This window comes from Mesoplodon bidens (assembly GCF_964165515.1).
Source record: "Mesoplodon bidens genome assembly, chromosome: 10".
Taxonomy (NCBI): domain Eukaryota; kingdom Metazoa; phylum Chordata; class Mammalia; order Artiodactyla; family Ziphiidae; genus Mesoplodon; species Mesoplodon bidens.
The window spans coordinates 9655606-9678743 of NC_138172.1; the positions used below are offsets into that span (position 1 = coordinate 9655606).

The following is a 23138-nucleotide window of genomic DNA, read 5'->3' on the forward strand; positions in this document are numbered from 1 at the left end:
GAATACACTCTTGTCTGTACTGCACTTGCCCCTCAAGTCTTATGCTGCTGTTCCATTTTCTGAGCAATCTTGTAAAATTCGATTTACTTTTTCAATTTGTCTCCAGCCACGCTTCCTTCTGTCAGCTCTGCAGACATTACAATGCTGGCCACGTAGAGTAACAGGAGAAGGACAATGAGAATGAAATTACCTGTGCATTTGCGATCTGTGTCTTCTTTCTTTGACCCACTAATTGTCAACTTGCAGTTGAAGTTTTCCTCCCAGTATTCGGCAAACCATACGTTTCTTCTGTTGTTTTCAAGTGTGCGGGATGTAAAATAGGCATCAAACCCTAAACAGAGTTAAATGAAAAGGTTATTGCTTGCGGGGCACTGCTGGGACACTTGGAAATAAAAATACCAATGATGGTTTTTCTTCGTTTTAGTAGACTGGATGCTTGCTCTTTTGTGTCAATAAAAAAAAAAAAACAGTGAGGAAAAAAATACTAATGCTAACTCCGATGGCTAAATCCCTAGTTCAATCTGTCAGGCAGATGTGTGGCCTACAAACAACCTTTCACAATGAAATATGCATTAGAGACCTTAGCAGTGACACAGTGATCACAACATCCCTTGTATCTCTAGTGAGCAGACTAGGTCTTCATCATCACCAAGATAGTAAGTGATCATTTCAGTGCTTACTATGGACCAGACTCTCTGCTTTACGTAGATTCTTTCATTCATCTCAACAGCCTATGTGGTAGTTACTATCATTTCCATTTTGCCAAGGCAAAAAGAGAGTCTTAGAAGACATAATAAAGTGCCCAAGGTCAACCATTATGCCATATTCTGCATCCCTAAGTATGTGAGTTACTGACCTGTGATTATCATTCTAAGAACCCTCTTGCATTTAGTAAGGACCCATTATGGAACTGACTTTCCAGTCAAAATGGAAGTTTTTGAAGAGGCCATAGGTAAACTGACCCCAACATAAGTGTAATGCTTTTTCTTAAGAGTGTTAGACGAGCAGACTCGAGAAAACAAGTGCCCAGGAAATCTCTAGCTACTTCTTTAGGATGGTGCAGCTTTAAATGGGCCAGTGGTCCTGTGAGAATCAGATTGGATTCAGTATCACAAGGGCTGGCCTTGAATCCCAGCTCCACTAATCTCACTAAGTCAGGGAAACATGAACAAGTACATGCTGGAACTTTCTTATCTTCCTTTCATTTACCTGTAAGGTGATACCACCTGTTTGCCTTATGGCATCTTGTTTGTGGCAGTGGGAAGACTTTGTAAACTCATGGAGTTTAAGGTCAAGAACCACAGGAGAAGATGGACTTACGTTCACATTATGTAAATTATTCAGTTACTCTTATTTAAGGCCACAAGAAAAGAACAGCTCTCAACTCTAAACTTCACAAGAGGAGCACGTCAGTTTAATTTTATTCACTACTACATTCATGGCCCGACATACAGTAGCCCTACTGTAAGTGGAAAACTTGAAATAAGTAAATGAGACAAAGAAAAAAAAAAAAGATAGAAAAAAGAAACCTATACAGGAGATTATATTTTAGAGAAAATAAAAAGAATAGTCTACATCTTTTAGTTATTTTCTAGGGTGTTGTGAGGACATGATTCTTGACCCGGTATCCAGGAAACTGTCCTTTCATACGCGCTGCCTTCGCTGACTTGAGAGTAATCGAGCTGTAGCAGCTGACTCACTCTGATATCAACACTGATCGATCCATCTGTCTGGCTGGAAGTCCCATCCCACCTCACTGTTCTCCCATAACCCCGCCTCCAGATGACCGTTCAGTAAAAGAACAATTACTAAATAAAGGGGAATCTTTGGGGGAAAGGGTCCCCCAGAATTTCCATGAACACTACATGTATGCGCTTGGTCATGTACATACATACACACACTCACATTGGTAACTAGTTAACTTTCACTTTTCTCTCCATCTATCCCCCTGCCAAACCCCTGCAAGGGGGAAAAAAAAAAACGGCAACAGTGGTAGACTGTGACACTGATGGCCCCTGATGGACCATGCTTCCTGGGCTTCACCCCCTTGTGTGGTCCCCTCTTACGCAGCCTGCCTCTTTGTTCATGGGACACTGGCAGGCGCGATGCAAGCGGAGGCTGGAAAACCCTTTACTCACTGTGCCTTGTCCTGGTGAGACTCCCCTTGGAATCCAGCTACCACGCTCTAACACGAGTGGCTGAGGTACGTGACAGCTTGTGGAAAGAGAAGAGCCCAGCCAGACCCCAGCCCTCTCAGTAGAGCCTTTGTGGACTTTGCAGCCGTCCAGCTGACTGCAGTAGAACCACTCAGCTGAGAGCAGCCCCGACTGCAGAACGGTGGCGATTCATCTTTTAAACCACTAACACCTGAGGTGGTTTTTCTGCAGCCACAGACAACTGAAACACTGCTGCATGAGCACGGCACCCTAAGCCCCTCTTTGTGAGACACCCGAACGACACACTCTTAAGGAAGAAGCAGCCTCCAGAGAACACAAATAGAAATAAACTCTTTGGCCACATGCCACAGGTCTGAAGCTCAAACCAGACTCAGAATAGGAACTACCCAAATGGCTCCAATTGTAGCACCGATACATATATTCCCCATCTCAGAAGAAAACATCTTTAGAGGAAACCTCATCACTGAAAAAGTCCATCACTTCTAAACACCTCTCTCTTCAGCCTGTGTCTGCTGGAGAAGGAAGGACTGGGTACAGCTAGCTAACACGGTGGTAGGCAAGAGAAGGCAGCGGGCACCTCCCTCTGCTCTAACAGAGAACCAGCAGATTTCTGGAAAGCCTGCGCTCTAACAGCAAGTGGATGAGCAACAGGCTTTCCTAGTCTGAACTCCGTCCTTTTACTCACACATCCAGTTCACTCCCAGCTTCCTTCTCCAGCTCACAGCAGGGACTCAATTGTAGGCTAAATTCAGCTTTCACTCCCGCAAGGAACGAGCGACCAACTTCCCTGGGCGTCTCAGGAGGGGTGGAGGTTTGGGGCGGGACCAGAGAGGCTGCCTTTTTAACAAGCCCCAGGTGCTGTGCATGCAGCTCCCGCTTTGAGAAGCCCGAGTTCTCCAATCTTGGGTTTTTAACAAGATCCAGGTGATGCTCCTGTTGACCAGATTGTGAGAAGCAAATCCTCAGCTTCTGAAGCTCGGATTTAAGCTGTTCCAGCCCAATTTGTTAAATGTCAGCCTTGTCACCTTCTCAGCCTCGAATCTTTGCCCTAGTTCAGATGACAGGGTCTTCGCTTTGCCTCTGCAGTTGAGACTTTTGTTTAGTACTGTGTTCAGTAAGGCAGGAGCCCTCCCTCACATCCTGTGGCCTGCAGATGGCTGGGGGGAGGTGGAGGGCACTGTGTGACCTGCAGGTGAGTTCGCCTGGTGTGTTCGCTCCATTGCTTCTCAAGGCTCCTTTGCAGCCTCAAAGGCTGTGTTCCTCAACTTTGTCTCCTGTTATCACTCTGGGCTCCCCAGCCCAGGAATTTCCATCCTGGTGCAACGTTTTAGTGCTTCTAAGAAGGTAACCTTAAATAGCCTGTGTCTTTGAAATGGAGCAGGACACTGTGGTCCTTCCCCCTTCATGGGCTCTGCCTGCCTTTGGTCTGTACAAAAACTTTAGCCAAAGAATAAGTTTAATCAGAGAAGTGAGAAAATGCAGAAGCAAAGGGAAGCAGTCAAACAGGAGAAAATAATAATAGTTTAGTCATTAAGCAAAGTCAAGGACCTTTAGTTCCTCCTCAAGGGCTATAGATATCCTTTGAGCTATCTTACAGATGCTGAAACCACCACCATGTGGAAGAAGTTAATTACATGATGACCAGACTGTAGCCATGCCATAAGCTGCCACCATTCCAAGAACTGGCCTCAAAGAAGTGGGAACAAATTGACCCTGGAACTGAAGATTAACTGTACTCAAAACAATCAAGATGACGCGGATCAGACCACGGCATGACCAATTTCAAGATGACTGTCAGAGCTGACTGTGCTGTTTCTGCATGTAGCCCCCTCCCTCCAGCTGTGACCCCTGAAACTCCCCATTAAGAGCTCTTGCCCACTGTCAGTCCAGGCATCGGCCTTTGGATACGAGCCCGCCCTCTCTCCCTGGTTGCTGGCCTCCGGAGTAAAGCCAACTTTCCTGTTCACCAACCTTGCCTCTTTATTGGCTTTTGAGCAGAGAGTAGCCAGACCCCACTTTTGGTAACATCTTCACTACCTCTTCTGAAGGCCCATGGCCTTGAGGGGTAACTCAGAGCCCTTAGCCAGGTACCAACATAGCACACATTGGCTTTTGGGTGGTTTCCTAGAGATGTGAACTGCCAACCCATAGGAGACCTTCACTTTTTCTGTCAGTAGAAAAAACACATAGTGTAGTGGTGGACTACACATCGATGTCACAATGGTGGGTTTAAACTGTATGAACTTGAGCACATTATTCAGTTCAAGGTTCCTCATCTGTAAAATGGGTTAATAGTAATACCTACCTCATAGGTTTGTTACAAGGATTAAACAAACTATTGTTTGTAAAGCGTTCAGCATTGTGCCTGATATAGTAAAATATGAACTGTTGGTTCTTCAGTAAACATACTCATCCATTAAATATTTACTGAGCACCCACCCTGTGACAGGCACTGTTCTCTGCACTCACAAACCTTGGGATTAAAACCTACCTGTCCCTTATGGGATTTATGGCCAGCCTGGTGGGGAAGATAGACTTGAAAAAGTATCATTTAAATAAATATAAAATTACACCTGTGATAGCTTCCATGAAGGAAGGGTACAGGGATAGAACTGTGTTAGGAGTCAGAGAGGGCCTCCTGGAGAGAGAAGATACACAGATGAAAAAAGGGGAACATAGGGAGAGGGGATGAGCAGAGACTGGACATTTGTTCAGATGGAATAGCTATGCCTTAGGAATACTTAAGTCCTTCTCACATTTCAAAGTATCCCAGGACAACTGGCCTCAAAATCAACACATACACATGGACCATCTTCTATGTATATGCTATCTAGTATCGCTACTAAAACTCAAATAGACTAATGGCATAAACGTTTATCCAATGAATGAATAAATATATAACACTAAGTTCGTCTCCCAAGTAGTCGTTAAAAATCCTGATGTCAGACAGATTCACATATGGTTACATAAAAAGTTGTACCAATAGTTATGATTAGAAAAATAACAAGCATTATATATATATTTTTTCATTAAGTGTCACATAAACCCTGGGAAGTAGGTAAGTAGGTACTAAAGTTATCCACACTTGAGAGGTAGAAACTAAGGCTCAGAGAGGATTCTGGGCTCAAGTCTGGCTAATTCCAGACCCTGGTGTTTGGTCCCACGTAGAGCAGTGATTCACACAGTTGGGTGGGTATCAAAATCATCTGGAAAGCTGATAACACAGAGGTCAGGCCCACTGATGGTCAGATCTGGGTCTTTTTGTTTTTTCCCAAGTTCATTACAGTTTCTACAGCCTCACAATTTTACCTTTTTTTTTTTTTTTTTAAGGACGAGGCTATTTAATACCAGATGTACTGTCACCAAGGTGCAACAGAGAGTTAGGGTTTGAAGCAGAATTTAGAATAACTCTAATAATATATGCATGTATGGGTGTGTGTCTGTGTGTTTCACAGTGAATTAATACTTTCTTCTCATTTCTGTGAGAGCTTTGAAGAAAAGTGATCTGGACACACATCCCTTTATTATTAGTTAAATTACCTGAGTTTTAAAAGACTAGGATTTCAGTTCATAGAAAACAAAATAAGAATTACCTTAAGGGAGAAAATCATTCTTTTATGTGGAGCTGATGAAATTCTTAGTATTAAATTGTTCCTTTTGTTGGACAGATGATTTTAATCTCAGAAGTTAATCTACAGGGGATTCTAAAGCAAATATCCCATGTTGAACAATATTCCTGTAATCTTGGAAGTAAACTGAGATCAGCATAGAAAGATGAGCAGGGTTTTAGAGTATTATAAAACGACATTTATCTGGTTCTTTGTTCTTTTAACTGGGCTGTTGCCTTTAAACTCCTCCTGAAATGTGTGGTCAAGACAAGAGTGTGCAAATCAATAGACATATAATTCATCCTGAGCGGTATGTTTGGGAGGTGACCTTTCCAACTGAGAAGGAAGAAGGTTCTCCCAGGTGCGTCGTATGAAAGGAAAACTATCAGTGTCAAGAGCCCTGCTCGGCTACGGTGAACAGAGACCGACAGATACTAATGGAGCTTCACGAGGCACATGAAAGTGACCAGTGGGCCTGACTGCTGCCTTATCCTCACAAGTCATGCACTGCAGGCGAGAATATCCCTGGCAGCCTACACGGCAGCGAGGACCCAAGGCTTCCTCTGCGCTCGCCTGTAAAGGGGAGGCTCTTAGCTCTTCCCACTCTGCCTCTGACTCCGGAAAGATGTGGTCATGATTCAGAAACACAGCTCCTGGCACACCATAGGGAAGCAATACTAATAGAATAGATGAATGAATCGAAGAATAAAACGAAGAGGCGAAAACACAGACAGGGACAGAGAGAGAGGGAAAGAGCGAGAAGGGGGGAGGGGGAAACGGAGGGGGGAAGAAAAGGAAGGAAGTAGAAGACAGGAGAAGAGACAAGAGGATGGAGGGGTGGGGAGGGAACACAGAGACACTGATGAGGAAAAGCAGCCGGGAACTCACGTTCCCTCCTGCTGAGAGGGTCAATCAGAACAATACATTTTGAAAATCAGCATTAGTTTTATTCCCTTTTCTATTTTTAGAACTCACAGTAGTGGGTTAAATTGTGGCCCCCGGAAGATATGTCCATTTCCTAACCTCCTGAACTTGTGAATGTGACCCTACTGGGAAAATATCTGGATACTGTCTAACATCAAGTTATATTGCAAATGTAGTTAAGGCTCTCAAGATGAGGTCATCCTGGATTATCTGTGTTGGCCCTAAATCCCATGACAAGGATACTTAAAAAAGACACATGGAGGGAGGGACCCACAGGGAGAGGGGGCTGTGGAGAAGGCTATGTGGAGATGGAAGCAGAGACTGAAGTGATGCAGCCACAAGCCAAGGGAACCCTGGAGCAACCTGAAGCGGGAAGAGGCAAGGAAGGATCCTCTCCCAGAGCCTTCAGAGGAATCACGGTGCTGTCCACACCTTCATTTCAGACATCTAGCCTCCAGAACTGTAAGAGAATAAAGTTCTGCTGTTTTCTGGTTTTTTTTTTTGAGGTATGCGGGCCTCTCACTGTTGTGGCCTCTCCCGCTGAGGAGCACAGGCTCCGGACGCGCAGGCTCAGCGGCCGTGGCTCACGGGCCTAGCCGCTCCGTGGCATGTGGGATCTTCCCAGACTGGGGCACGAACCCGCATCCCCTGCATCGGCAGGCGGACTCTCAACCACTGCGCCACCAGGGAAGCCCTAAAGTTCTGCTGTTTTAAGCCACTAAGTTTGTGGTCACTTGTTATGGCAGCCCCAGGAAACAAATATAACCATGACAAGTCAAAAATCCCATGTTAGTATCCTTTCCCCTAGCTTTTCTCCCATCCAAATGACATGATTTGATTCCCAGATGTGACACACTGATGGCTTACAGAATATATTTAACCTACAGACTTGTCCTCTCTATTTGGCCCCAGAGTATTTTAAAAGCTAATTAGAGAATCAGGAGATTTATTTTGTAAGTCCAGATTTCTGGCTTCCCTTGTAACGACAGACGGTCTGGAAACATAGACGCCATTCCCACGTGGCAGCCGTCGGCAGGTGCTAGAGAACATGTGTCCCTTCAAGTGGCCTGAGCTCTTCCTCTCGCAGCACCCTTCCCCCACCGCTACCACCTCTGACAGTTTCCACCTGAACCTCTTTTCTTGTTGGTAAGATGTGTGTGGTTGTCCTGGCAGACACCAAGCTTTCCACCACCAAGAAATATACCTCTCTTTAACACACCTTGGCTGCAACTCCAGTGATATACCAACCCCCCTGAAATAAGAGATATTATCTCAGGCCACTAAGAATATATCTTTGAAAAAGCTACTATAAAGGAAGGAAAGTTGGAAAAGTGGCAGCATATAAAATTGAGAGAAATCATCTATTTTTGTATACACAAACAAAATCACTTCTAAGATGTGTAGAAGAGACTATCACCACTAAAATAGCTACAAAAAAATACCTATCCAAGGACAAGTGTATCTTTCCATTTAATTAGGTTGATTTTTGTCCTTCATTAGAATTTTAAAATTCCCCTTTTGTCCATTCCCTTGAAGCTAATTTATAAGTTTTCTGTGATCTTAATAGAAAATATTAACATTTTCTTTTTCTAGAGTTAGACAAGCTGCTTTTACCATTCATATGGAGAAAATATAAAAATCAAGAGAACTCTGAAAAAGAAGAGCAACTGCATGTGAGTGTTTGGGGATGTTGATGAAGGGAGGTGAAGAGGAATACAAATCCTACCAGGTATGATATTGTTAACATAGATTATAAATCTCTAGGAATAAAAAGAATAAATTTGGCAGAAGACCAAGGAGATCAATAGACCATTGGAATAAAACAGAAAGTCCAGAAATAGACCCAACTGCACATGAGAAATTCACAGAATAGTGAATAAAGCTAGCAATTCAGATCACCAGGGACACACTGCCCTTTCAATAAAAAATCGAATAAACACCAAACTGTTGGATAATTTGTTGGTTTACAAAATCGGGAGTTGCCTGGGTGAAATGTGAAACTGGCCCCCATACACGGAGGGCAAGGAGAGACCAAAGAGAGAGAGCTCTTCAGGTTGGTAGGTGGCAGGTTTAACAAGCAAGGGAACTCACAATGAGGCTAGTCTTGGGTAACTGCCTGCCAGAATCTTAAAAATGGAGACAGAGGCCTTTATACCATCCAGACAGTCTCAATACCACCTTACCTTCTAAAGGCCACTTCCTGGAAAATGGCTCTCACTGTGACAATGGCGGGTCGGATTGAGGGTCAACCAAAGGTCAAATCCTCTGAGGGACCTCCTCCAAACATAAATGCATAATGATCAAATTGGATCCCAATTAGAAATTTAACATTGCATTAGCCCACAAGAAACATGGGAAGAACTGCATGGATTTAACCAGAGTAAGTGAACTTGGGGTGTCCGGTCTCCAAAAGAGGATGACTTTTGCACAGCTGTATAAACTAGGGGTCCTTCACCCTTGGTTTGAGGCCACCTGCTGCAGGATATGTGCAGTGGGTTCCCATACACGTGGTGTGTTCCCAGATATCCTCTGCTCTTGCCCTGCCTGCACTCAGGCAGTGCTGTGGACAGTCAGTTCTTTGTCTGCTTCTCTCCAGAAACTTTAAGTTCCTGGCAGAAAAAGACTCTGCCCTGCTCATCTCCGCCGCCCAATTCAAGTTTCTGTAAATATTTATTGAAGTCAATTGAAGTTGGAGACATGTAAATCAGTTTGGCAAGAAGATCATTACTGATCTGTTGGGACAAATTTAGGCTCTCAGAAGCACCCACAGAATTTGCTGGCTGTATCTACTGATGAGAGTGGTGGAAACCAGCCATTATTTTTGAGAAAACAAATAAGAATTATTGCAATGGAAATTATCCCACAAAGAACACAACTCCCATGGGGAGTGTTTATGGATGAGGTGGAGGGAATAATGTTTGCAATATTATTCCACAAAAGGCCTCCAAAGAGCTGTTGCATATTATATAACACAAGCAGGGCTGCCATCTTCCATTCCTTTAAACTGCCTGGGAAACAGAAGGGCACTTTATATAACCTGAATATACTTATATGGGAATGAATACGGGTATAAAAAGCACATATTAAATGGATAGTTTAATAGTTAAAAAGATTAAAAGCATACTCTGGAACTAGAATTCTAGGGTTCAATTCCTGACTTTGTTACTTGCTAGCCAGATGACCTTGAGCAAATAACCTAACCCGTCTAAGTTTCTCCACCTTTAAAATGGGGATGATGGTAACATCTGCGCCACAGGATCCATGCCAGGCTTCCACGTGGGGCTGTATGCAGTGTTTACAACAAATGCATGGCACAGAGCAAGAGTATAAATATTAACTAAGTTAATAGAAAATTAACACAGACACACACATAAGGTGAGAAAGAGAGAACAAGAAGAGGAAAATCAGGATAATTGGACCTTTAACACTAGGGACTATGCATGGCATACTCAGTTATCAACCTCCTGGCTTGGAAATCACATAGACCTGAGTCTGAATCCTTCCTCTGCCCCCTACGAGCTATGTTCTTTAACTTACGCTAAGTTGATCTCTCAGGTTTCTACTGTTTGTGTTTTGTTGTTCAACTGTATATCTGTTCACTTAGTAGTTTTTTCTTTCATTCATTCATTCACTGACTCACTTATTGCAGAAAAGACTTAAAGTAGCACCTCCATTTTCTCATTTATAAAATAAGGATGGTAGTACCTTCCTTAGAGATGGATGTAAAGGTTGAAAAATATTGAGGTTAAACCAACAACTTAAAGTTGCTGAGTAAATGTAGGTTCCTTTCCTCTTGTGAATGTATGTAGATTTTTTTTTAAAAAATTGAAGTATAGCTGATTTACAATGTTGTGTTAGTTTTGGATGTACAGCAAAGTGATTCAATTATATATGTAGTTTTTCAGATTCTTTTCCATTGGAGGTTATTACAAGTTACTGAATATGGTTCCCTTTGCTATACAGTAGGTCTTTGTTGTTTATCTATTTTATGTAGAGTAGTGTGTTTCTGTTCATCCCATACTCCTAATTTATCCCTCCTTTCTCCCTTTTCTCTTTGGTAACCATACGCTTGTTTTCTAGGTCTGCAGTTTTAGTATCAGTTCCAGACACTAGAAAGTAACTGCCTTCCATACTTGAAAGCCTCTCATCGTTCTCCTATGCCATGTGCAGCCACGTCAACTTAATAACCTGAACATCTGTTGCTTTAGGGTGGCTCAGGATGCACAGGTAGTAGAGACGAAAGGTAAAAGGCCATCCCTCTCGTAGATATGCTTTAGGAAGTAAGACTCGAAGAGGCCATCTCCTGGAGGCCACAGGATGCTCCTGCAGAGTGTGGAATTGGTGGTGAGTCAGGGTGTGGTGGAAGGTTCCTGCTCTAGTCCCTGCTACCCCACCCTCATTATGAAGCTCAAATGGAAACTCTGCCTTCACTGTTTCAATATTCTGTACAGGACCTTGGTAAAGAGCACCAGTCACTAAGGTTACAGCATGACTCTTGGGTTCGGGTTTTTATTGTCATTGCTGTAATTTCTTGCCTTCCTCCGCACCTGTCTTCCTCATCTTCCCCTTCCTACAACCATACTACGTTATTTTCAAGATATCCCAAATATCCATATTTTCTTTCCTCCCCAGTACCAATGAATATCAGAACTGTGATGCTACATTTGTGCAATCTTGACTGCATCAATCTTGACCGTGATAGATACTGGTACTACATATCAAAAGTCATAAAAACGGTGCAAACTCTGCTCTAGCAATTTTACTTCAAGATACTTATCCTAATGGAAGAAGCATATGTACTTTTTTTAGAGAAGATGTGTCAAGGGCAAGGAGATATTAAGGAATTATTAAATTTATCAGATGTGATATATAGCACGGTGATTATGGTGTTCTTATCAATTAGAAATGCATTCTGATATACTTTAGGTAAGAAGACATAACTGAAATTCAATCTGAAATGTCCCTTCACAATAAAAGTTCAGAGGGGACAGTTAAACATGATTTGCAGGATATCGATGGCATTTGAAGCTGGGTTATCAGCTCTTGGAAGTTTATTATACGATTCTCTCTACTTCTGTGTATGTTTGATAAATTCTATAATAGAATATATATAAAGCAGTTAGGAAAATGAGGATTTGAGCACTGTTTATAATAATGAAAACTTAGAACCATCATAAAGGCCCCCAATACATGATTACATAATATCTATATGCTGCAAGTGTATGCAATCATTAGAATTTGACAGACAGGAAAGTGTAGTTTTAAGAGAATACCTAGGAACCAGGAATTCAAGTTAGTGCGTTATATTAAAAAATGCAAAGACTACTTTGATAGTATGGCTATTTTTTATATTTAATACTCATCAAATATCAATAGTTGGTTATTACTGGAGGATGGATGATGTTTATTTTACTTTAGCTCAACCATTTTTTCTATTTATATATATATATATATAACATATATCTAAACACATACATACATAAAAACATACATATATGTGTATACATATATTTTATAAATATATATCACCAAAATATATGTCCAGTCCATATAATATTCAGTCTCCTGAAAGTAGTAAAACTTTGTAGAAGAGCAGTTATCTTCCAAGGTAAGTTAATTCCTGCTTCCATACATATCAGGTTTTCACAAATGTAATCTATGAATCTATTATTTGTGACTTTACACAAAATAGACATAGTAAATATACTCATGTCACCACTTCCTGCATCTGCAACCATAGCAGACATCAACAATCAGTCATGATAATCAGTCCTAAGGAGGCTGGTCTCCAACTCCTTTACAGTTAGTGCTTTAGAAAGCTAATGTTGATCTGGCTTTTTGTAAGATAAATATATGTGTCATCCTTGATATGATTATACATTTTTAAGAAATTATTCCTGGGAATTTACTATATATAAAATAGTATTCTTGGATATGAACATTTAAATAAATTGATGATAACACAATCTCATACTTAATGGTTGACTACTCTGCTTGTAGATTTGGCCTAAATGCTTTTCATGGATTTCACATATTGGACATAAAAACACCATTCTTTGCTCTCAAAGAACTCTCAGCCCAATAACATATCTTAGAAAATACTAAGGAAAACCATATGGTGCTTTTGCTAAATATCATCTGTTCAATATTTTCATGAAATAAATGTGGTAGATGGTAGGGATTGTCTTTATGGAAAATCAGAAATAGTAGGGTGTGTTGCAAACATTGTTTATTTATTGGTCAGTGTTTTTCACTTAATCTTATTGTTTACATTATAAAGTTTTTTTGTTTGTTTTTTCTGTAGTTCTCAAAATACTAGATTTTCTATGATTTTCTACTAGCCCCCAAGAGACTTCCTGGTAGGAGACAAGGACTGGGTTGAAAGTTTCTAAATTTCAAACAACACACAACCTGGTATGCTACCTCTGCTGCCATCACAGTTGAAGTCCTGCCCTATGATTAGCAGACCTCAGGGCAGTTCCTTCTTTACCTTTTTTTTGTTTTTTTTTTAAAAAGCAAACCTTCAAGAATCAGTCATCTACTGGAGTTCCTCTTCTGTTTCCTGAACTCTAAGACCCCATCTTAGTTTCTATGCTCTCTTAATATCCAGGAAGAGACTGGAAAGTTAAGTTCAGATAGGTGGTTGGCCTTATTACCTAGCTGGAGAAGATCGTACGAAATCACAGAAAATCACCGAGGATGTGTTAGGAAATTTCCCAAATTAGATTTGCCTTTCATAAAAGACAGCCTTTAGATAAGAAGGGCAAGGGCTTGCCACGAGCTCAGGCTACAGATGCATCTCACTTGGACTGTTAACGACACACAGATCTTCACATGTGTAGAGCTCCTCTTTTCAGGAACTATCCTCTGTTCTAAATGACTATTTGCAGAGTGTTTATATCTAGAACAGAGTTCATATCCCTGCCTCTCCATTGGAATTATGTATGGAACTAAGCCTGGACTCCAAGCCAGACCAATAAATCAGAGTATCTCCTGGTGGGCCTAGGCATCGGCTTTCTAACTTCCCAGGTGATTCTTATGTGCAGTCTGGGTTAACAACACCTGCTCTAGAATATTAGGTGATTTGATCACTCATGTCCATTTTACCCACAGCCCAAGAAGAGCTGTCCAAGGGATACCAGAAAAAGAAGATGAGGTCCCTTCAGTGTATCTATTCTTGCTATATGTATCAGGATTCCATGCTCAAATGTCTTCAGAAATATCTAATAAGTAGTGAAGTATGTTGCCATAATTGATTACATCTCAGTGCCAGTCTTTGAAAATTGTTATTCATTATATGAAAGGTTTCCAAAGCAATACCTTGCTACGTATTAGCGTATACATATGTTTGTTCAAGCTTGGTAACATCCTAATGAATGTAGGATCACATTTGTTTCCATAGTAAATTTTGTGAACATGTTATATACATATAATGTATATATATTTTATGCAGAAATGTTTAAGATTTTTTTGAGTCATATTAAATTATGTTTATATTCATGTATATATATGATTTTCCAACAATCATAATCTTACATAATAATGAATTTTACCCAGAGAAAACACTGAATAATTCAACAAATGGAACCGACCCATTTTTCCTGTGAAAAACAGAGCAAAAGCCAGGCAAACTTGTCAGAGAATTATTCTGCATCGTGGACGCTTCACATTTTATTTTTAATAACCGTACAAGAACCACGTTGCCTGGTTACCGTCTTCATTTTGTACTCTGATCTAAAAATGTCTCAGCAGCCAGAAGTTTTCAGTGAGCTCCACACCTAAACTTATATAATCAAACATCTATAACAATCCAGGAAGAATTTTATTAAAATGATATTTCATTTTCTTCCTAGTCACAGATTTAGCCACTGCTTAAAAGACTGAGTGAAAAAAAATTAACATTTTGAAGGAAGGACTTTAGTTATGCTGATCTGAGAGGGAAAAAAAAAGACTAGAAAAAAATAAGGAAAAGGAAACCTGGTAAAACAATCATACTGGTGTCCCAAATATGTGACCATTTACTACTCGAATTCCTGGAAATATAAATCAAAGGAAGAAAAAAATATGTAGACCAAGAAAAGCTTAATACTTAAAATATTATCTAATAATTCATGACAAAGGTGACTTTTATTTTGGGGTATTTTCAGGTTTTAGTAAAACTGTCTAACATCTTTACTTCTTGATTCCTATTGTAGCAACCCCTAATGCCTGCTATTTTGATGTATATTTTTCTGTGTGTTATTTACCATATTAATGAAGACGTCATACTTTCAGAAATGTAAAAATAACCTGAGAATAGATGTCGTATGTGAATAAATGTCTTCATGTAGAGATCAAGTTTAGGAAGCAAATGCAGGTCATTCCATTCTTTCACCACCCAAGTTACCAAGATATTTCTGAGGTGGAGACAGTGCATGAGGTGCTACAATAGGAAAGGTTATTTGTTCTGAACTCTACTCTCTTCTGCTTTTGGGTTACTATATCCTATTTTCTAGGAATCTGCTTACACATTCATATAGTTGCACGAGGTGTTGGCTGGCTGAGTTAGGGGTGAGTGTCTTAACTCAATCTGGGTCAATCAATTTCCCTTTCTTGGGAAGCCCAAATTGGAAATAATGAAATTTCAGTCTCAACCCAGACTGCTCCCTTTAACAGTAGAGAGGTAAACTCAGGAGTTCCTGACAGCAGCCACGTTGATGGGAAGGTAGAAGTGGTTGGTTTACTTTGGTAGAGAAGAACGAGTCAATCAGAGGCCAAGAGAGAAGAAACATGGAGGTAAAAAAAAGAAGAGTGTCTTGCATTTTCTATAGGACTCAAGTATGTGGTTCTAATCTGTTTCTGACACCTGGATATATTCCTTTCCCTTGGACTCTATAAGACCTCTCTTTATTTATAATAAACCACCCCCCTTTCTTTGTGCTTGGCCAAATCCCAATGGGTGTCTACCACTGATTGTCAACTATAAGGGTTGTAATGAATATTGATGTAGGGGTAAGTCAGATATGGATCTTGTCCTCAAGGAGATTGCCAAGAAGGGGTATACACACAGATAATTTTAACCAAAGGGAGAGAGTTTCAGAAGTTATAGAGGTGAGATGATAGATGTTTTCACAAGAAGCAGCTAACATTCCTGGCTCTGGAAAAGGTAGATCAGGAAAGTTTTTCAGAGCAGTGATATTCAGTCAATGTATTTGAACATGTCTAGAATGATAACTAACACTTGATTTTTTTCTTTCAATTTTTTTCTAGGTAATTGGTGTTACAGGAGTACAAATTCAATTTTCTGCCATTTGGATCAGGCACAGAAATCCTTGTTTTCCCTCCCGCTGTGGAACACTACTGGAGGGAGAGCTTCATGCTCTTTATTCTAGCATAAGCAATGGGAGGTACTTGGTATTCAAACCATATGGCAATATAATAAATATGGTCTCACCTTGAACGTGATGTTTCCAACAACTAAATATGGTCAGCACTGTTTGCACCAGAGCCCTACTGACAGATTTCCCCTCCTCTAAGGAGCAGGCCGCACACTGAGTGCCATGGGAGAGCTGTGTGACCATTACAGGCAGAGCCTGTGCTTGCTACCAAGCACCAAGGTCAGTGGCATTATCAAAAGGAATACATTCCCATTTTAATCACCAGGGATTGTTTTTTTTGTCATCCAAACTTCAAATGTGTCTTGGATGAAATCAGAAAATGGCATAATAGAGCAATTAATCACAGCAGAAATTAATGAAAGCAAGAGGCCCCATGGCAGAGAGATTATGAAAACACAGTCTTCACCCCTCAACTCACTTTCAGTCTTTGAAGGTAGATAAGAAAATACAAACAACAATAACAATAATACTGAGTAATATTTATTGAAAAAAATATAAATCATTATCCTGGGCTTAGAGTGTTAAATGTGTTATTTCAGTTCTCACAAACATCCTATGAGTTAGCCATCATTAGTATCCCCATTTTGTGAATGAGTAAACTGAAACTTCTATAGTGTAAATAATTTGCCCAAAAGTTCATAGCTAATGAGCTGAAGCTAAACACAATCTGCCTCATTCCAGAGGGTAAACTCTTAACGACAATGCAAGAAGAAATGAAAGAAGAAAGCCATATAAAAATTTGGAAGGTACTCTACTAATGTTACAGGAATTCAGGGAAGGAAGGGGAACGCCAGGCTGGAGTTACGTGCATTCAAACCATGGCAGAACTGTGATCTAAGCTCAGCCTTGAAGATGCAGACTTCATATACACGGGAAGGACTAAAGACAGCAGAGGATAATAGCAATAATAAAGGGGTGAGGCGGTTTTATCGTATGTATTTCTGGATGATGAATAGACCGATTTGACCATAATGGATGCTTTCTCAGAGGAGAACTTTCTGTAAAGATACTATGGAATCACATGTGGGAGGGTCTTAAGGCCAAAGAAGTTGGATATTATATCACAGGCATTGTGAAGTCATTGAGGGCTGGTTCTTAAGAGTGGATACCTTGACAACAGAAGGAAGGACTTGAGGAGGACTACACTAGCAGTACTGGGAGAAGAGTTCACATTTGTTGAATGACAATGTGATAGAAGCATTCATGTACGCGGTCTACTATAGTTGTTAATATACCCTGGAATATAGTAACTACCATGTCCATACTTGGATGTCAGGGAAGACGCCTCTTTCAAGGTCACCAAATGGTAAAGGTAGACACAATATTTTAGCCCTAGTCTGTTTACTTGAAAACCCATACTCTTAACTATTCATTGTGAAAAACACTAAATAAAGAGATATTGGACACCTGTAATAAAAATAATAACAATTAACATTGATGAGCATTTACTATTTCTAGGTTCTATGTGATTTACATGAAATGGCCTATTTAAATCTTCCCAAAGCCCTGGCATAGGACCTACTTTATCCACACTTTTCAGATGAGAAAAGGGAAGCAGAGATAACTTGCTTCATTTGCCCATGGAGATGGGCAAAGCATTCTATCATTTCTGGAGGAGATGAGACTTCATCTAGTTTCTCTGGCTCTAGAGTCTGTGCTCATTGTTCTGCTATGAGCCTTTCAATTACAGCAGCAGCTGACCAAGAAATGAGCATGAAAACTAGAGCAGAAAGTTTGATGAGTACAGATGGAAAACAAGAACTTGCAGGGAAAAAAAAAAGACCAATGGTGACTGGATCTAGGGTTTGGGAAAAACGGTTGAAGTTGAGGTCCGATTCAAGAGTGGTTTGAGGGAATAACTGATTGGTTTATTGGTTGGTTGATTGAGGATTATTTAGAAAGATGGTGTCATTTCCAAATCTCTGTGCTTTAGGTGATGGTTGCACCATGAAGGAAAATGCTCTGAAGTATAAAGCTATAGATTCAAAAGTCAAACAAATGCACGTGATGCTTGGAACTGAAATAATACATTCAAGGCTTTTTTAGAAAAAGAAAAAAAAACGTATACACAAAGGAGAATGCCACGTGAAGAAAGGAGCCATGAGACATGCCTACATTTAAGAATGTCAAAGAGAAACAAAGGAGCCACCAATAGAGATAGAAGGGAATTGTCAGAGAAACAGGGAGAGGCCATACAATACTTGTAGAATCCCACAGCTCCATAAGATCCAGGGTCAACCTCATGAGTGTGTGACCTGACACTCACACAGGACTTCAAGTTTAGAAGGGCCCTGTGCTTCAGTTTAATGCTCTCATGTCACCATCTTGAAATTCTTAATAATTTTTGAACAAGGGTCTTCACAGTTTTACTGTTCACTGGGCCCCATGAAAACATATAGCCAGTCCTAGGAAGATAGGGTTTTCTTTTAATCATGGACGTAAAAAATAGTGTGTAGTGTATGGCACAATGTTTCTCAAGTTATGCATGAATTTTATGATGCCTGGAAGGACAGTCACCAAAATTTCAATATGGTAAACTTCCGCGGGGGGTGAGCTTTAGTTTCCTCGTTATGCTTCATTTTGGGGGAGGGGGGTTAATTTTTTCTTCACATTTTCCATGCTCTTTAAATTGTTAACAATAAGAAAAAAAGTTTTATAATCAGAGAAAAGTGGTGTATAAATTCTGAAATCAAATAACGAACATGGATGGTAAGGAAGTAGAGACTGTGGGTTTAGTTACATACGTTCAAGGGAGATTCACAAGACACACTCCTGGGGGCTCTGTGTTTCCCCCTTTCTTCACTAAGAACCTCTATCCTACTGTTTACAGGAAAAGGGAATAATATTAGAGTCCATGAAGTTCTACTTTATAACCCAAAACTTTTTTATATATACACAGGAAAAATAAGTTGATACAATAAGCCAGAATGCTTTAGAACAAAGAAACAGCCAAACCAAAGCACAGCTGCTCCCATAGAAAAGGAACAATGGTGCCATTGGCATCAGATGTCACACACAAAGGGGACTTGGACCTTTCTCATGAAACAGGCCACTAAACCGAATTCCTTTTAGACAACCACAAAAGCATGTTTCTTAAGCTACTAATCTTAACTTCTTAACTACTGATCTTTGTTCAAAAGAAAAAAGACACTATCTATACATTTCCCAAAGCTTCATATAAACATTCATACTAAAATAATAATATAATAACTAATAAATAATAAATAAATAAATATAGATAAATCAGAATGTCTGCAATACATTAGTTAAAATGCGGAAGCTGAGAATGCGTTGAATTTTAGGGTAGATGAACTAGTGAGAATTTAACAGCTATCTTCCGCAGTTTGTAAATTTTTTTTTTTTTTAAAGAAAGTAAAACCAAAATAGCAAGAAAGTTAAAAGGATAGGTTTTCTCATTACCTCAGACACTTTTCCTCAAATTTATGCTTTTAGTTTATGTGGTTGCACTTTCATTCCACTACAGCTTGCACTTATAGGTTATATTAAATCCAGTGTGTGAGTATTAGGATCTTTAAAAAGGTTTTACTGGGAAATTGTTCACTTTATCCAAAAATTCCCCCCAGGTTTATTTGGGTCTCACTGATGACTTTTATATAATTTTGACCAAGATGAGCCCTGTCAGAGATGAGGATCATAGATAAAAAGGAACCATGGTGTTTTGGGGTTAATTTTTTTAACTGGTGGAAAAATGAGAAGAAGAGATGCTATCTGGTGTTAAACTCTATACTTGACTTGGAAGAGAAAAAAGACAAGCAAGAAAAGTTATTTTAAATTTATTTTGAGAACAAACGTGGACCCTATTTGGTGAATATGATGTAAGTCAAATGGATGACAGAAAAGTAAATGAAGCTAATCAAGGTCTATTTTGACTCTATATTTTCATTCAAAGAAAATTATACTTAAAGTGGAAAAAGAAAAAAATATATATAAAATAGGAACTAAATCTCCAACCAGCTGAGGAGAGACTAAGAGGGCATCCTGTCATTTTCCATAAGTTCAAATTTAAGTCCAAACCAATTATACTATGAGCATGCTGTTAGGATTGAAGGGAAGACTCCCAGAAATTGATGACAACTGTAAGAATTCGAGTGGTGCCATAAGATCTCAGATGGAAAAAATATATATTTTCCATGTTTTAAGAAGGTGATGATAAAGGAAAATGAGTTGTAGAACACTTTGATGCCATAATCTGGAAAATTTCTACACTTATATAGCAAATGGTAGGTGAACACAATAAAAGAATTTAATGTGTCTTGACAAAAACAAGGTGACAGAGAGTTAGTCTTTCAGTGACTAACTAGATATGCTAGATATGGCTAGATATGGCTAGATATGCAGACAAAACATGTAGAACACTTTACGTGTCCTCATTGGGCATGTTCATTTCATTACCATCTTTTACAGATCCTGTGAACAGACAAAAGAAATACTGTGTAGATGCAAACTATTACATATAGGACAGATAAAAAAACAAGGTCCTACTGTATAGCACAGGGAACTATATTCAATATCCTGTGACAAACCATCATGGAAAAGAATATGAAAATGAATGTATATATATGTATAACTGACTCACTTTGCTAACACAACACTGTAATTCAACCATACTTCAATAAAATAAATTAAGAAAAAAAGAAGAGCCATGTAAATCTACCACGTGGAGAGATGTGAGTAGGTGGATTTATACCTGACTGAACTAAAGACTGTTGTTGAATAATGGTTCAAAACAGAGCAAGAAGGCAAGGCAGTAGAGAGAAAGGACACAGTTTTGGGAATCAGGCACATCTGGGATTACATTCAGCTTCTATTCCCTTGTAGCCATGTGTGATCTTGGGAATGTTATTTAAATTTTCTAAGCCTGGGTTCATCTCTAAGATGAGGATAGCAATAATGACTTAGAAAGGATTTAAAACAATAACACTTTGTAACATTGTATAAAATGATATGTGTAAAATACATGCAGTGTCTAAGCTGAGGAAAATTTACCATCTGATTATTGTCATAACTGTCATTACTGATACGAGTATGACCAGTACTACTACATCTAATGAGAGGTACTAAATGGTGTGCTACAAGTACCTCTCCCTGGTCCCGATCTTTTTGTGGTTCTAATCAACAGCTTATTGAATGAAGACTTAGTTGATACATTTACCAAATTCTTATGCAGCTTGACATGTAGAAATCTAACTGTGTGATGGGAGACACACAGCAGTCTGAAATGAATGAGGTGAAATTTAGTGGAACAAATATGCATACACAAAAAGCCATTTAAATTGTATAATACACATGAAGAAAACTGCATAAAACTTAGTTGCATGGTAGAATGAATACTTATAAAGCAAGCATCCATGTAACCAACAACCAGGTCAAGGAACAGAACGCTGCTAGCCCCCAGAAGCTGACCCTTTACCATCACATTCCATGTTCTCTTTTATAGTTTTGGCATATAGTACACACCATGTACAAGGTAGAAATAAGTATCTTTCAAACTTAATATAAACGAAATTATATTGCATGCACTTTGTATCTTTTGGTCAACATTTTGTTACAATCTGAAGTTATTCCTATAGATGCATTCCATTACGGCTCATTTATTTTCATTGTTGTATAGTTTCCAAGATATGCATATATCACAGTTTCTTTATCCTTTCTGTCATTGATAGATAATTAAGTTGCTTCCAAAGTGTGGCTTTTGGCAACAAGAATGCTGCTATGAATATTTTTGTTCAGGTCTCTTTTTTTTTTTTCTTTTACGCATATGGAGGCTGCATCAGGGCATCTGCAGCATCTTTTTAAAAAATAATTAATTAATTAATTAATTAGTAGTTGTGGTGCACGGGCTTAGCTGCTCCGCGGCATGTGGGATCTTCCCGGATCAGGGATCGAACCTGTGTCCCCTGCATTAGCAGGCAGATTCTTAACCACTGCGCCACCAGGGAAGTCCCTTTTGTTTGGGTCTTGCAGTACATTTGTGTGCATATGGAAGAATATTCATAAAAATATATTAAACTTACTATTTAAATTATTTTTCTATTTTCCATTGCCAAGTACATACAACATAATTTATGCAAGTTAAATCCGTTCTTTTGACACTTCCGTATATAAAAAGATATGTAGAAATAAGATTCAGAAGACTTTAATGATAATAGCTGAACATTATTACATATGAATTTAGGTTCGGCAATGTACCTTGACCATAAATAAGTGCTCTGTTAATCAATATGTCTAATACATTCCTTTCAAAAAAACCCATAAATTATATTAAAATAAATTAAAGTCACATTCTGTATGGTCAAATGGAACATAATTTAACTTCCTGGAAATGCATTTTTCCTTACTTTGATAAGAAAGGATTTTTAAGGTATTGTTTGCATTTTTTAAAGGGAGGCTTTAATTTCTTTCTTTACCTCTGAAGGGAAATATAAGTACTGAATGTTATTTGGAGGTTTTACAGATGAAATCTTTTCCATTTAAAGGAAATTTACAAAGGAAGGTTAAATGTTGTCTTTTAAAGTAATTATTAGTCACATGTATTGTTAAAATATATTTGTAAGATATTTGAATTCTGTAGTAAATTCCTTAAGTTTCTGACACTTACTGGAAAAAAGAGAGAAGGGAAGAGCAGTCAAAAGTTTTGATCAGGCAAAGGTGAAACCCTCCTAAATGCTCCCTGATACTCAAAAGGGCACTTAGAGTTTAGCTGTTCCATTACTATGCAGATACCCGCACTGTCCAACTTGGTAGCCACCTAACAACTGTGGCTATTGAGCATAAAAACGTAGCTAGAGCAGCTTAGGTGTGCTCTAAATGGAAAAATACATTCAAGCTTTTGAAAACTTGGTATAAGAAAAAACAATGTAAAATATCTCATTCATAATTTTTATATTGATTAGATGTTGAGATGATCCTATTTTGATATATATGGGTTAAATATATAAAATATATTAAAGTTATATCACCTATTTCTTTTTTACTTTCTTAATGCTATAAAATACAAACTTACATATATGTTTGTATTACATTTCTATTGG

General features: G+C 39.1%; 1 protein-coding gene across 1 annotated transcript in view; it reads right to left on the minus strand.

Moving 5' to 3' along the window:
- GRM7 (glutamate metabotropic receptor 7) overlaps nt 1-23138 on the minus strand; it is a gene marked incomplete at its 3' end in the record, with an annotated part of 813045 nt that overhangs the window by 323799 nt on the left and 466108 nt on the right. Inside the window, exon 5 of the mRNA XM_081247592.1 lies at nt 191-331. Coding sequence (XP_081103718.1) covers nt 191-331 — 141 coding nt within the window. The remainder of the gene's footprint in view (nt 1-190; nt 332-23138) is intronic.